Source organism: Chroicocephalus ridibundus, chromosome 1 (assembly GCF_963924245.1).
Source record: "Chroicocephalus ridibundus chromosome 1, bChrRid1.1, whole genome shotgun sequence".
NCBI classification, from domain to species: domain Eukaryota; kingdom Metazoa; phylum Chordata; class Aves; order Charadriiformes; family Laridae; genus Chroicocephalus; species Chroicocephalus ridibundus.
Window position 1 is genome coordinate 153977040 of NC_086284.1, and position 13942 is coordinate 153990981.

General features: G+C 49.6%; 1 protein-coding gene across 4 annotated transcripts in view; it reads left to right on the plus strand.

Annotated features, from left to right (window-relative positions):
- Window positions 1-566: 566 nt before the first annotated feature.
- Window positions 567-13942, plus strand: part of SLC6A12 (solute carrier family 6 member 12) — a 46409-nt gene continuing 33033 nt past the window's right edge. For all 4 annotated transcript variants that reach the window (XM_063318896.1, XM_063318904.1, XM_063318913.1 and 1 more), the window contains exons 1-2: window positions 567-716; window positions 9987-10183. In XM_063318896.1, the coding sequence (XP_063174966.1) occupies window positions 9991-10183 (193 nt within the window). In that variant the 5' untranslated portion in view covers window positions 567-716; window positions 9987-9990. The remainder of the gene's footprint in view (window positions 717-9986; window positions 10184-13942) is intronic.

The window sequence follows — 13942 nt, forward strand, 5'->3', positions numbered from 1 at the left end:
CCTGTGAGCTGTGTTTGCACTCACAGAGTATGGCATAGGCACAGAGGGGTCTCTCTGAGCGCGGGACAAACGTTCCACCCCCTTTCTGCCTGTTGCTCCATTTGCCTGACGGTGTTGGTGAGCCTTGAGCTTGGCCACTGAAGGAGGTTTAGTGCTTTAGCGGTCCCTGGAGATGGACGTGATTTGTTCTGCACATTTGGGGTACATTTTTAAGGGATGCCACTATCCCATTAAAGTACTGGAGCCCCAGAGCAGTGGGGGCATGCAGCAGCCAGCCTGGGTCATGTCGCAGGGTCTGCAAGGGGCGAGCTCTCTCCTGCCGAGGTCAAGAGGACCTGGAGTTGCTCCACTGACTGCTGTGGTTGATCTTTGCAAACTTTGGGCCTTTACCCTGCCTGACCATAGCCCCTTTCTTTTTTTGTTTTCCTGTCAGGGCCCCAGTTCAAGGTCTGGAGAGGTTTATGTTGTAAGGGAGCTGGGGAGAAAGTTCTCCCGCCCCAACGCACCTCCCTTCCTGCCATCCCACCACCCACACATGAGCTGGGTGATAATTTGGTGGGGAAAGCTGGTGGAGGGGGAGGGACAGGAGGAGGAGAGAGGGGAGTCTTTGCCTTAACTCCTGCTGTATTTCTTTGGCACTCAGTGGATCACCTGTCTGGACTCCGGTGGGACGGGACGGGACAGGCTTGCCTGTGGGAGACCTGCGGTGGGTTCAGGTGAGTTGGGCGTTTGCTCATTGAGCAGATCTGGCTGGATGTGTGTGTCACGCTGGGATTGTTGGAGTCTACGGTCCTCCCACAGCCAGCTGCTGTGCGCCGGCTGCCTACCGTGCTCTGGGGGGTGGGCCAGCAAATTTGCAAGGGGAAAAACTTCCCAACGTTAAGCAAAGGAAGAGAGAGCTGGAGGATGGGGAGCGAATAATCAGTTTGGATCAAGCCAGGGAAGAGGTTTTTCTTTCAGTGGTTCCTATAGGAGAGGACAGGCAGCGATGCTGCTGGGGGCTGCCGGGAAGCTGCGGAGCAAAGGGATGCCTGAAGGATGTTTAATTGGTACTGAAGGCTGCGGCAGCAGAGAGAGAGAAACAAAAGGACTCAGACAGCAGAAAGATCAAGAGAGATGAGAGGGGGCCAGACAGGGGTGGGGATGGAGAGCAGTGATGGCTAGGTGATAATAGGTACAAGAGGAAAGGTGCTAGGAGTGAGGTGGGCTGTAGGCTTTTCACCGCCTGCAAACACGAGACAGTGACTCCCTCTCCTCCTGTGCTGCCCTGCAGAGGTGCTGGCCCCGGCGCATTGACTTGAGGGCTGCAGCTCTAAGAGATGTGTCTGGGAGTGTGCTCCTTGTTCTTCTTGTCTCAGAGGCTTCATCAGATTTGCTCCCGTGTCGGGGTGAGGCAGGGAGACAGCACAGTTTGTGCATGTGCCAAAACCTGGGGATCTGTGGGCATATTTGTGAGCAAACTCAGGCAGAACACGTGAGGGTTTCATAACACCTGATATGTGTATCCTTAAATCAACAGTGCTTTTAAAGTAATCACTGCTAATCAGGGCTTTCATCCAATGCCATTGGAAATGCCATTGCCCCAGTTTTTCTTCTTTGACAGCCGCTGATATGAGAGGCTGAACCTTGGACCTGACCTTTGCAGCTCTGCAACATCTCACCTTTGCTGGATTCATGGGTGCAGATGTGGTCCTTGCAGAGGGCAGGGTAACGAGCCCCGTGCCGTATCTCTACCTGCCCATGCTCCCGGGCAGGGATATAGGAAGGTTTTGGTGCCCCAGGCTGGAGAGCAGATACCTCTCCTCTTGGAGGGTGCAGGTAGGATGCTGTCCCTGTTATGCCAGGTCCCCAGGACTGTGTGTGCATTGCGGCAGGTACAGCTAGGAAGGGGTTACAGCACTTTCAGAGTCATAGTCCACACGTGTCTCTGCCTGTCCTGATTTCCCATGCAGTGTCTTGTCCTGTGCACCAGCCGGAGATGGCTGAGCCTCCTTGGGTCAGCCAGGCAGATGCTGAGCCCGCGCCTGAGCGGGATGCGGGGTGCTGGGGTCCCTGTGCAGGGCTGGAGAGGGAGCTCGGTGCTGCGGGGAGGATTCCAGCAGGGAGCCCGTGCGGCATGGCCCTGCTGCTCCGTGATGGCTGCGCACGCATCTGTGCCCAGGCACTCTGCTCTAACAAGTAATCTGACGGCTCCCCTCCTCCTCTGTGCTGGGAGACGTAAGGTGACATTTCATGCCATAGCCTCACCTGCCTTTCGGAAGAGTTTTGCTTGATGAGTACTCTTCCCTCATGCTCCCCATCACTCGTCACTTCGACAGCGGGTGTCCCCAGGCTGTGCTTTTGGGAGGCTGAGCAGGGTGTTGCCTGGGGGTGTTTAGCTAGAAGTGCCTAGAGCAGTGTGATGCCAAATCTCCTGTGCCGTTGTCCCACCTCTGAATTGGAGACTTTTGGAGATATTGGCTCCCAGCGGCGCTGGCTCCTCTGCTCCACCGCCCCAAAGCGGCAACCCCAGGAGGGTGACTGCAAGGTTCAGATTTTAGGCATTGCAGGGATTAGGATGCATGGGCCCCTGCATGCACCTGCAAAAGCTAGTTTCTTTGCTGCCCACCCTTCCCTACTCCTCAACCTCCAGCCTCAGGATGGGCTGGATCAGCAGCAGGCAGCTAAGCCATGGCGCTGGGGGCTGGCAGCCTCCCTTCCTTCACCTGACCTGCCCAGGACTACTCAGTAGCATGCCTTGCTCTGTGAATTTGCTGCCCTGGTGGGGTGACAGCCACCATGTCCCCTCCTATGGACTCTGTCCTGTCCCTGGGGGGTACCTCTGGGCTGCACCGGAGGTCGCTGCCCTGCTGTGACCCTGCTGCGCCTGTTTGCAGAGCGGGCACTGGAGCAGCATGGTTGTCGTCCCCCCCGTGCCATTCACCTGCTCGGCTCCTCCAGCCAGCGATGGGAGCTGTGCTGTCCCCATGCTTTGGCTGTGCACAGGGAACTCTGAGCAAGCTTGATGCAGCTGCAGGACTTCGCACAGACACCTCTGGCCACCAGATGGGTGGCTGTCGGGGCTCCAGCGGGGCTGGGACAAGACTGGCTCTGTGACTGCAGCACTCCTGTCACTGTGATGCTCTGTAAGAAAGATGGGTCCTGCTGTGGTTGTGTGCTACGGGGCCTTTGCTATGCGGCAGCAGATACAGTCAGGCTATGGGCCGAGTGAAGGTCTGGAGCATACCTCGTTTGCTGCAAAAGCAGCGTCAGATTTCTGATCATATTTACACCCTGTTTACAGACTTCATAAGTCAGTCTTGATTTTTTTCTAGGCTGAAATAAGAAACCACCTCTGTGTCTCTGTAGCCCAGAGCGGGGATGGTGAGCTGCAGACCCTGACAGAGACTGAACTGGCACTGAGAACAACAGCCTATACTGCTTTTAACAAGGGATTTGTCACAGGCCCTCAGGAACGTCCGGCCACCGTTAGGTATATGGGAGGCTCTCCTGTCCCGGCAGCAGAGGACAGAGCAGGAACCATTTGGTCCCCTCCTGACCTGGGGGTGTGTGCTCTGAAGGATAATGCTCAGTAATCTTTGCAGCTTGTAACACAGATGTACATGTCATTAGTAAACTCACAGTTGCTTCTTATCTCACTCTTGCTGGTGTCAATAAGCAGCAAACTCACTGACTGTGGAAGCGTTGCTCTTATTTCACGTTGGAGAAAATGTAAGCAGGATCTGATCCTTGTCACAATCTCTTGTGCCCCATGAACCTTGCTGAACAGATGCTTTGAGAATGCCCTGCAGCCCACACAACCTGGAAGTTAATTAGAAGGTGTAAAAAAGCCAACTAGCTTTCAACAGCTTGAAATGAGAGGCATTTTAATTTCTACTGTGGTCCCAGAGTTGATAATTTTTCTCTTGCTACATCTTTCCTTGCTTTTCTCCTTTTTGCAGCTGGAGTGAGCCATTCCCCAGCAGCATTCGGGTTGGGAAGCAGCCGTGGTTGAAGCAGCCATCCCTGCTCACGTAGCTGCTCTTAGATTGGCTGGAAAGCACTTACTTCTACGGCTAATATTTTCCTGTCCATCTTGCAGATACGACCTATTCCAGTAGCAGCCCCCACGCACTAATCTAACTGGGTTTGTTCTTTAGGCTGCACCTTGGCGCTGCGGTTCCTCACTGAGCCTTGATTTTCTTTCTCTGCTCCCACAACCGCCCCCGCCTCCTGCCATCGAAATGCAACGCAGGATTTCGGCTGCCGACTAACTGCTGGCTCATCTTGTGCAACCGGAGGATTTTCTGCGTCCTCCTGCTCCTCCTTTTGTAACACAGCCCAGCCTGCTTGCTTTCTGATTCCTCCCTCCCCACGTTAAATTGCAGTTTACGTGCTCGGTTGCTGCTTGTTTCAGAATGAAACCAAGAAATGTAAATGCAGCGCAGCTGTCTGCAGCATCACCTGCAATTCTGCCTTCTGCAGCTCAGGCAGCACCTACAAGTGTCCAAAGGTGCATTAAAACTGTGCTTCCTTTTATAAGCATTATCGTCTGCTTTTTGATGACATCTCTGTTCGCTCTTGAGATAGTCCTCCTCTCATTTGCCTTAAGATAAAACAGCAGAAGAGGTCAAATGGAGGATGTTAACTTCCCAGCAGTAGGAGCTCCTGTGTGATGGCAGTAGGAGCTCCTGTGTGATGGCAGTCGGGAACAGGCAGCAGGTCTGTGGGAAGAAAAGCTTTAGAAGAATCTCTAAGGGCTTCTTCCTCTGCTGCCAAAACCCCAGGTGGCTTCTTTCTCTTCTCCCCCCTCCCCCGCTTCTTTCTCTTCTTTCTTCCTCTTCTTCCTTGTCTCACCTGAGCAGCCCTGAATAAGCCCTTTTTGCCCTGGGAGAGGTTGAGGGTACCACTGCGTTTTGCTTTCAAAGGCCATCGTCATTCCCTTTTTCCTGCCTTACCCCTTTAGTGCCAGCTTGTTCCCAAATAAAGCCAACAAATGCTATTCTCCTGCACATCTGGCGACTGTCCATAGCACTTCAGAGGTGTCTTTGGCTTTCCTTGCCTTTTGTGGCCGTACTTGAAGGATCGCACAGTGGTAGGTGTGGAACAAACACAGCCCAAAATTCATGACCAAGGGGAGATTGGGCTACCTCATTCAAATATTGAAGAAGGGAACTTTTTGGTGTGGTCTGTGTTTATGGCTGCCTGCTCTCTTTTCAGTTCCTGGGGGAATCCACGTGTATTCTTATTTTCTCAGCAATAAATCTCATGGGGGAAAATGTGACTGCCTCCATGCACCAAGCCCAGTACCAAGCCAGCGATTTCATACAGAGCTGCCTGTTGCACTGGGCAGAGGGGAAGCCCGCTCTTTCCTGTGGGAAGACAACAGGCTGGGGGTCCTGTCTGTAAAGGGTACTTCAGCCCTGGAAAAAGGCACCTCCTCAAAGATTTGAGGGCTGAAAATACAGCAGGGCACCTCCAGAAGAGACTGGTGAGGTCTGAGGGAGCCGAGGAGGTGGTGGTGGTGGTGGCTGAGTGGGTTCAGGAGAAGGGAGTAGATTGTGGACTGTGTCAGGTGGCATCTTAACAAGGGGAAAAACTTTTTGGCAGAGTTAAAAAAGAGGCTGAGAACGAAGGAGTCAGAGGATTATTTTCTCCAAACTGTGGTGAAAGAACAGCAGAAAAAGTGAAGGCAGGCAGCAAGGGGCGGTGTCTTTTCTCCAAACTCGTGTATTGAGGAGAGCGGTGTCTGAAGGGAGAAGACAATGTCTGCCCATGGGGGAGGATGTAACACAGTGGGTGGCTATGGCTGCTGTGGGAGACTCAAATTGTTCCTAGCTGGAAACTAGAAGTTAAATTTGAGTCCCCATCTGGCCTCAGAACAAATAGGGCAGGGGCACAGTAGGATAAGATGTTCAGGAAAAGAGCCAGGAGGTGTGTGAATAGGCTTTCTCCTAGAAACAGCAGGCAAAGCAGAGGAGGGTAGTAGGGGTGTGTAGCGCTGTGCATCACTTTGTCTGGGAAGGGAGAAGCTGAAGTTCGTGGCATGAAGAGTCAAGACTTTGGGCACCAGTTTAATGTACCACCTGTTCCCAGTTGAAAAAGTTTGATTGCAGAAGTGGGGTGCTTTCCCCCTTTTTATAGTAGGAAAACGAAGTCACAATCACTTCATCTTCCCTGCTGGTTTGTATTTGTCCCATTCCTGTTCCCCATTGCAGCATCCTAGCTTCTGTCCTTCCTGTTGGCCTGTTCTGGAGTCAGAGGACAGGTCTGGGTATCCCTGGGCTGGAGGCTGGTGACAGGGTTGAGGCTGCGTGCTGGCACTCGGCGCGTTCCCTTGCTGGGGTTAGGTGGGAGGAGGTGACTCCCTCATTGCGATCTTCTCCTGCCACTGTGTGAACCTGGTCTAACACAAAACCAGTTAAAACATAAATATTAGTAGAAATCGTCTGGCTCTTGGATCCACCTTGCATTAAAAGAATAAAAGCAAAGAATTAGCTAAGACCTCTCCTGTCAGCTTCTCATGACATCCTCAATAAGCCCAGACTTAAGCGTCATTGTACTTGATAATGTGCCCTGGACTGCAGCAAATTGGAATGTGCCAAGGACTGTGGCAGATCAAACACGTTTCATTAAGTATGTGTTATTTTTTCGCTCACATTTGACAGCGCGTGGAGCTCTGCTCCTCTCAAAGATGAGGAGGCTGTGCTGCAGCATCTGAATGAACTGATTAGCCAGCTGGCAGGCCTTGCTGCAGGCAGGCAGTGGGGAAAGGAACCTTGCCTGGGTTTCAGAAGCTGAGAAAAGACTGGCGGGAAGACCTCATGTTTCCGCCTCCCCATCCAACCCAGCAGGCGAGCTAAGTGACGGGGGCAAAGCTGGGACTGGGAAGACCTCTGTGCTGGTGAGCTGCTGGTGAGCTGCAGAGCTGCTAGCTCTGCGTCAGCCAGCATTTAGGGTGTGTGCCTTGATTTCTGGGTTGCACCACCTTCTTTAAATGTGGGGCTTGAGGTTTGTATAAGCCTGTTAGAGGAGTGATTCAGCAGCACACTCAAGGGTAGATCCACATGTGCTGTAGTACATGGTCGGTTTGGGACAGCACAAGCCATACCAGTAAATAGGTGCTTTCCGGCATATGGACCGTAAAAGGCAAGGGCTGGGGAAAAGAGGGAGGTTGATTTTTTAGTGCCCTGGTGCATCTGCTTTTGGCAGTGAAACTGGTTGTGCCCATATCGATTCTGCCCATCTGTAAGCCCTGCTTGGAAATAACTCTAAAACCTTCTCAAATTTAATAGGGGACCAGAATCTTTCTGCAATGTTTTTAAAGAGGCAGCTATATAGCCCAGCGGATGGTCTTTGCTGACCCTTGACTGCCCTCCTCCATGGTTTATGCTCCCCTGTTCTTGCTGCAGCCCCTCTTACTAAAGGCAGCGTTAATGCCTTGCATAGGATTCAGCCCTCTGCATTCAGAGTCAGTGGAAATCTGCTGCTGATTTCAAAGGGAATAGGATGAGCCCTCCAGCACGAAGGCAGATGGGGGAACAAAGACTGTTTTTGCCCTCGGCATTTAGAGAGCAATTGGTGTATTATACTGTGAGATCTGGTTTCCTTTCTTTACTTGAATGACAGAGGGAGGAAACATGCCTTGTGCCAAAAACTGCTTGCTTTGCTGTGAGCATTCAATAAAAGTTTTCCTTTCATATGCAAGCATCTGTCTTTGCCCCAGGGCCTGATATATCCAGAGGGTTGCCATTTAGGAAATAATTTTGTTTGCACTGGGCAACTTACAGAAACGAATGAGACACGGTGGTAATGATGCTGTCTTGTGTGGAGCAAGCACAAGAATGGCCAACCAGCTCCTGCTCCTGCTTCCCCCTTGCCACACTGAAAGCTACGCCAAAACAACTGCCATGGTGTTTCTAGGCTACTGGGCCAGTTTGATGTTAGGACCACACTTGCGCTTATTCCCAGTAAGCTCACACGCCCTGGTAGTCCCTTGTCCTCATGAGATGGCTCATGCCCTGATGCTAGCCCAGAGGGAAATGACTGGAGAGAGACTAGGCACAAGGAGGGAGGGAATAGTTTGCCATCCCAGTCCTGATGCGCCATCCTGGTGCAAAAGGTTGATGGATAGATTTGGTTGTCCTATAAAGTAGAGGGCATCAAGCGTGGTGAGGTCTTGCTCATTGTGCTGACTGGGGGGGGTCCCTGGACTGAGCTACCTCCAGAGCCGTGCTTGGACTTTGCCTGGGAGAGAGCAAGCTGATGTGGTCTAGAGCAGATCTGGGGGCAGAAGGAGAGTTAAGTAGTGTGGGCGATGCAGATTCCTGTCCCTGCTGCTCCCTGGAGATAGGGATGTCCCCTTAGGAGGTGGAGGTAGTGATAGATAGGGTACAAAAAAAGCCCTATCAAATCACCAACAAAACAAATCTGTAAGTTAATGTGAAGGGACAAAAACCTGATTTCTTAGCACTCGCAGCTGGTGGGAATGGAAGCCTATAGCAGAGATGCTGCTGCTTTGCAAAAGCTTGTTTCCAGTGTAGTTTCCTAAGCCCAGCATGGAAATCTGTGTCCTTGCTGGTGCCAATCACTCCTTCAAAGGCCAGCTTCTGCTCAGTAATGCCACCAGCAAGATGTAGCTACAGTTAGGGTTTCCCTGGCGCAGTTCATCAGCTACCCTGCTCGTGTTAGGTCTGTGCTTTCTGCCTGGACTCACCTGTGCATCCCTACCTTAGGTAATTCATTAGACCAAGCCTTTGAGGAGAATGTTTATAGCTAAGTCAAAGGGAGCTTTCTTTCTTCACACTTTAGTTTCTTCTCATAATCGAATGCCTGCAAACAATATGAAAATGTTGTCAACAAGGAGAGTCAATCTGGTCTGTGTGAATTTTGGCTAAGTTTAAATTAACTAACCAATTAAAGGACTTTGTGTACGATAGAAAATTGTATCTTGTAACAAACAGCCACTAACTTTGCTTAATTAAGATGATGCTAAACGTAATTCAGGATGTAGTATAGACCAGAGAATGTCTTCCTTGTACCACCCCACGGGTCCAGCTGCACTCAAGGTGCCTCCTCCAACGGTGACTTCACTCTGTGTTTCCGTAGCTGGGCTTTTTCCTACTAACCTTCTCACTGAAATAGTTGAGCTTGCCTAATCTTAGTAATCTTGCCCAGACCTGAAACACCTCACAAGTATGAGGTCCTTTTTTTCATCTCAGGGGCGTTGTTTCCTCGCTCTGTATTCTTTGCAGGGTTGGGCATGGAGGGGGAGGTTTGTTATTTGTGCCTGGTTTGCTACTGAAGGGAGTCTCGGTCAAATAAACGCATATGTGTTTTGCTGAGGTGGGAGGCTGTATGGTAGTGTAACGTGGTGTCCAGGGGGTCAAAAACAGCACTCCTGACAATGCCTTGAAATAAGATGGTAGGTTGCCCATTCTTGTTCAGATTTAGTCCGCAACATTTCTATCCGGCTCTCTGAAACCACTCCGGAAGGAGACATTTGCTGTATAAAGCACATGGGGAAGGGAAACTCCTGACCCTGTACGCTGCTTCAGCTCCAGCTCCTTTTCTCTTCCTCTGAACTGCCATTTCCAAAGCCCCAGCCAAGCTTCCAGCAGGGGTGGAGATGCAGAGCATTTAGTCAGCGTGCAGAAGGGCAGATGGAGGTACAGTAAGGCTGGTGGTCTGGGAAGAATGAGGAAGGGTGCTGTGGAGGAGAAGGGTGAATTCAGGGGTGAGCCCAGTAAAGGGATGATGCAGGTGGGTCCTTCTCAGCTGACCAGTCACCTTTTCTCTGTCCCTTCAGAATAGACCTTCTGTACCACAGACATAATTTGGGGAAAATGCTTCATCCTGACACTAAATTAACCATTTTCCCAAGGATGAGCAGAACCTCATGGCGATACTAAGACCACATCCGTTGTGGTGACCGGACCCCTCCCTCCTCTTCCCACCAACATGTTCCACAGCAGCTCCCTATGCTCTCTTTTTCCTCTGCCCCACAGAGCCATGACAAGAGCTGCGACTAAGGAAGGAGAGCCCAATGGGGCCATCGCAGTTCCTGAAGAGATAAAAAAGGAGGAAATGGAAGAGAGAGGCCAGTGGAGTAGCAAAATGGAGTTTGTGCTGTCTGTGGCTGGGGAGATCATCGGTCTGGGTAATGTGTGGAGGTTCCCATACCTCTGCTACAAGAACGGTGGTGGTAAGTTCATGGCATACATGAGTTGTCCTAGGTCTGTAGGCACAACAAGAGATACACGCTTGCCTGGGCCCATTTCTCCTATGCCTCATGTGCCCCTACATGCACTCCCTTGCCCTCTCCTCCAGCAAGTTAGCTCCTGACAAAACCAAGAGGAACAGCACTGAGGAGTGAATCCAGTTCCCCAGCGGGTACTGTTTCTCAAAGCAGCTTTCCTGAGTTTGGATGCTGAATAGAACTTTAGTAACTCTTCAAGGCTCTTGGGCACCTCAAGAGACAGGTGGTCTTCCAAAACCATCAGAAAAGTGAGAGTGGTCAAAAAAGCCAGCAACAACCTCCTCCTACGTAATTCCCTTTTCCCACCCTCTGTGTCACCCGCAGCTCTCTCAGGTCCTTGTTACAGAGGAGGAAAGGCTTTGATGGTGCTGGTATCACTACCAAGGCCTGGAACTCTCTTCCTTGTGCCTGGGAGCCCGCTTCCTTCTCCAGGGCACTTGATCTCCCACCAGCTCCTCTCACAGAGCTGACTGCCCTGCCGTTATTAGAGAAACACACTATTTTATTGTATCAGCAGAACTCGATCAGTTCCAGAGATGAGGGAGGGTATCAGATACCTGATGCTGAAGCACTTTGGCTTGTCATATAGATAAACATAAGACGGAAGGGCCATCTTTGAGAACATGCACGTGAAAGATTTTTCTCAGAGGACAGTAAGGACACTGCTACTTCTTCCTCAGGAACAGTTCTCCCAGTGTTCACTCCACTGTAAGGAAAATCCATCCCCAGGAAGAATTCGTTCCTTTTGCCCTTTGTTTCTTGCATGACTCCTTTTCCAATAGCACTGCAACAAGAGCATTAAATGGTTAAATATGAAACATTTTCATAACAATAAAATGAAACTGGGAAAGAGGAAGGGAATAATTGAGCGTCACTAACTTTTTCTTGGTGAATCAAAATCTAACTTTATAAAAGAAAAGGAGGAATAATAAATTACGTGTCAAATACAGCAATAACTTCTCTTTTTCCCTTGTTCTCTAGAGACACCTTGAAATAACAGTTTGGAACTTGCATATTCCCCCCACTTTAAAATTCCTTTCTCTGCAGACCATGCCACAAAAGGCCTTTCATTCCCAAGGTGCTGTGAGCTGTCACCAATGGATGAGTGATTCAGCTGTTTGTCATCCCAGGACTACCAAATTCCTGTCCCCTGTGCTGTTGTTGGAGTTTATCCAAATCAAGCAGGAGTCAATACAATGTCTCCTCTGAACAAAACGGGTGTTGTATAAGAGGATGGTTAAAGAAAACGGAAGTTTTTCTTGAACCTGGGATGGCTTTTAGCAGATCCTCCAGTCTCCTTCTCTGAGGTTTTGATGATAGGCACTGGAGGCACCAAAAGCAGGTCAGACTGGCATGGGTTAGTAAACACTGGTGGTGCATCTGATTGAACAGCCCATTCTGCAGTGACAGTTTGAGAAAGAAGTTGTGGTTTTGGCATGGAAAATTCCTTCCTGAGCTCAGATGATATCTTTGCATAGTTTATGCCTATCGTATCCGGTTCAGTAGTCCTTGCAATTTGTATGCTAATTAGTGTAAGTGAAAAGGCTACTTTTGTTCATTTTAGATATCTATTGAATAACTTTTTTTTTTATTATTTTTATTTAAATTAAACTACTCTGGAACATCTAAGGTTGAGATTCAGAAGCCAACAAGGCTAGGCTTGGGAAAGATTAGGCTGGGAGAGTCCTTTCCTCACAGCTCACACACTGTCATTGCAGAAAGTATTCTACTACTGTAGAAGGCACACCTCTCTCTAGTGCTCTAGGGAACCAGACGGCCAACAAACTCGTACGGGACAAGGCACTGTCTTTCCCATGACACTCAACGATATTGTTACCACTGGAGAAGTCCTTGAAATTGCAAAATAGACATTTTCCACTTACAAATTCCCACACATACACTCCAACCCAAACTGGAGACTGCTGTCTTATCACCTTTCTCCACTTCCAGATGTAGTGAGATGGTTATAAAGCTGTAAAGACAGATGTCATAAAAATGCTATGCTAACTTACTGTAAAGCAACTGAGCGTAAACTTATCTATGGTTGCACTTTCAAATCTGATCTAATTGCTCAGCATCCTAAACTTGTTGACTTGTCAGGAAAGAAGGTCTGGTTTTGGGGGCCCTTCTCCGGGCTGAGTCTCCTCCAGTGGAGCAGCAAACTGGGAGGAGATCACAACTGGAGTTTCAGCTCATAACTGCTCTGGGAAAGTTTAGAAACGCAAGACAATAGAGGTGTAAAAAATCCCTCGTTACTCAGAGACCAAAATGGCTCAACCTCTGGGACAAACCATATCAGAGGAGAGGGTCTGGGACCTGCTGAAAGGCTCATCTGCGTGCAGGATAATAAAGCCATCTTGCAGATTTGGCATGCAGATAGATGTCTTGCGGCACCAAAAGCAGCAGCTGCCTCTAGTTTAGCATATGCTGTTCCCATTCCTTGCTCTGCAAACCTGGACCTGGGCTGTGAACCAGCCTCCCTCCCTCTAGCCCCGGCTCCCCTGCAGCTACGGCACAGCTGTGTTTAGGGGAGATCTGGATGTTGCTTTTTATTGTAATGTTGTTGGCTTAAAAACAAGGGGAATTGTTCCTAGTTGCTAATTGTCATGGGAAGGAATTTCAGTGCTAGTGCCTGTGCTGGCAGGGGAGGAGAGGGCCTGGGGGACAATGTCTGGCTGGGCTGAGAAAGGGGCCCTCATCTTGGTTGCAAACAGATGAAGATGCTCTCCAGGCACTGTCGGTGGGAGACGCTCATGACCTCTATGGGATGGCAAGACCTCGACAGTTGTTCCAGCGAGGAAGGCAGTCACCTTGGCCTGTTTGGAAGGGAGCAAAAGTGTGAAAACCTACAGTAATTGTGGAGAGAAAGACTGTGAGATGATAGAAGGAAGGTCAGCAGTGAAACTGAGATCTCAGGAGCAGTTTTGAGCAGAACAAGAAAAGTATTGGGTGTTTTGGTTTGGCAGCAGAACTGAAAAGAAGGGGAAAATAGTTCAGGCGGCTGAACAGGGCATAACCCTTTTTTTGTTTTGTTTTGCGTGTCTTTTCTGATGTATTGGTTTTGTTGGTCATTGTTTCTGGAAAAAAACCTGCTCTCTCTCCCCTTCCTCTTCCATTTTATCAATTGTTAATCTGAAAGCTATTTAAGGCTGATTTATTTTAATCTATATTTTAATAAAAAAATTGAATTTGAAGGGAGAATTTAAACTTTTCCTTTTTGAAAATGCTGGAAAGATCCTCTGTTGCCCTCCCACTATTTCCATTCTTTTGGTGCAAACTGCTTTACCCTTCCCCTATATCCATTCTTTTGTTGCAAATTGCTTTTCAAATTTCACGTGAAATAAGTCTCAAGCAAATTTATGTCCTGGGAAATTTATGTCTTACCAAGAAATGTCACCAGCCTCCAGGTTTGTATCCTCTGGGCAAGTGGGAGTTTTGCTGTGACTCCTGGGGAAAGCAGAACAAATGTGGTTATGTGAAACAAGGACTCCTTTCGCTTTGCCCGACTCCGGCTGAGAGCTAGAACAAGGTCAGGAGAGCGAAGCAGGGAGAACTTCTCCAGCGCTGTCTTCCCCCCCACCACCCCTGCCGCGGCTCTGCTACTCCTTACCTCCAGGTTTTGGCCAAGACCAAACTCAGAAGTACTGCAGTAGCACAAGACAGACCATGCTTGTATTTTTTTCCAAGAAATTATGGTGTTGGAGA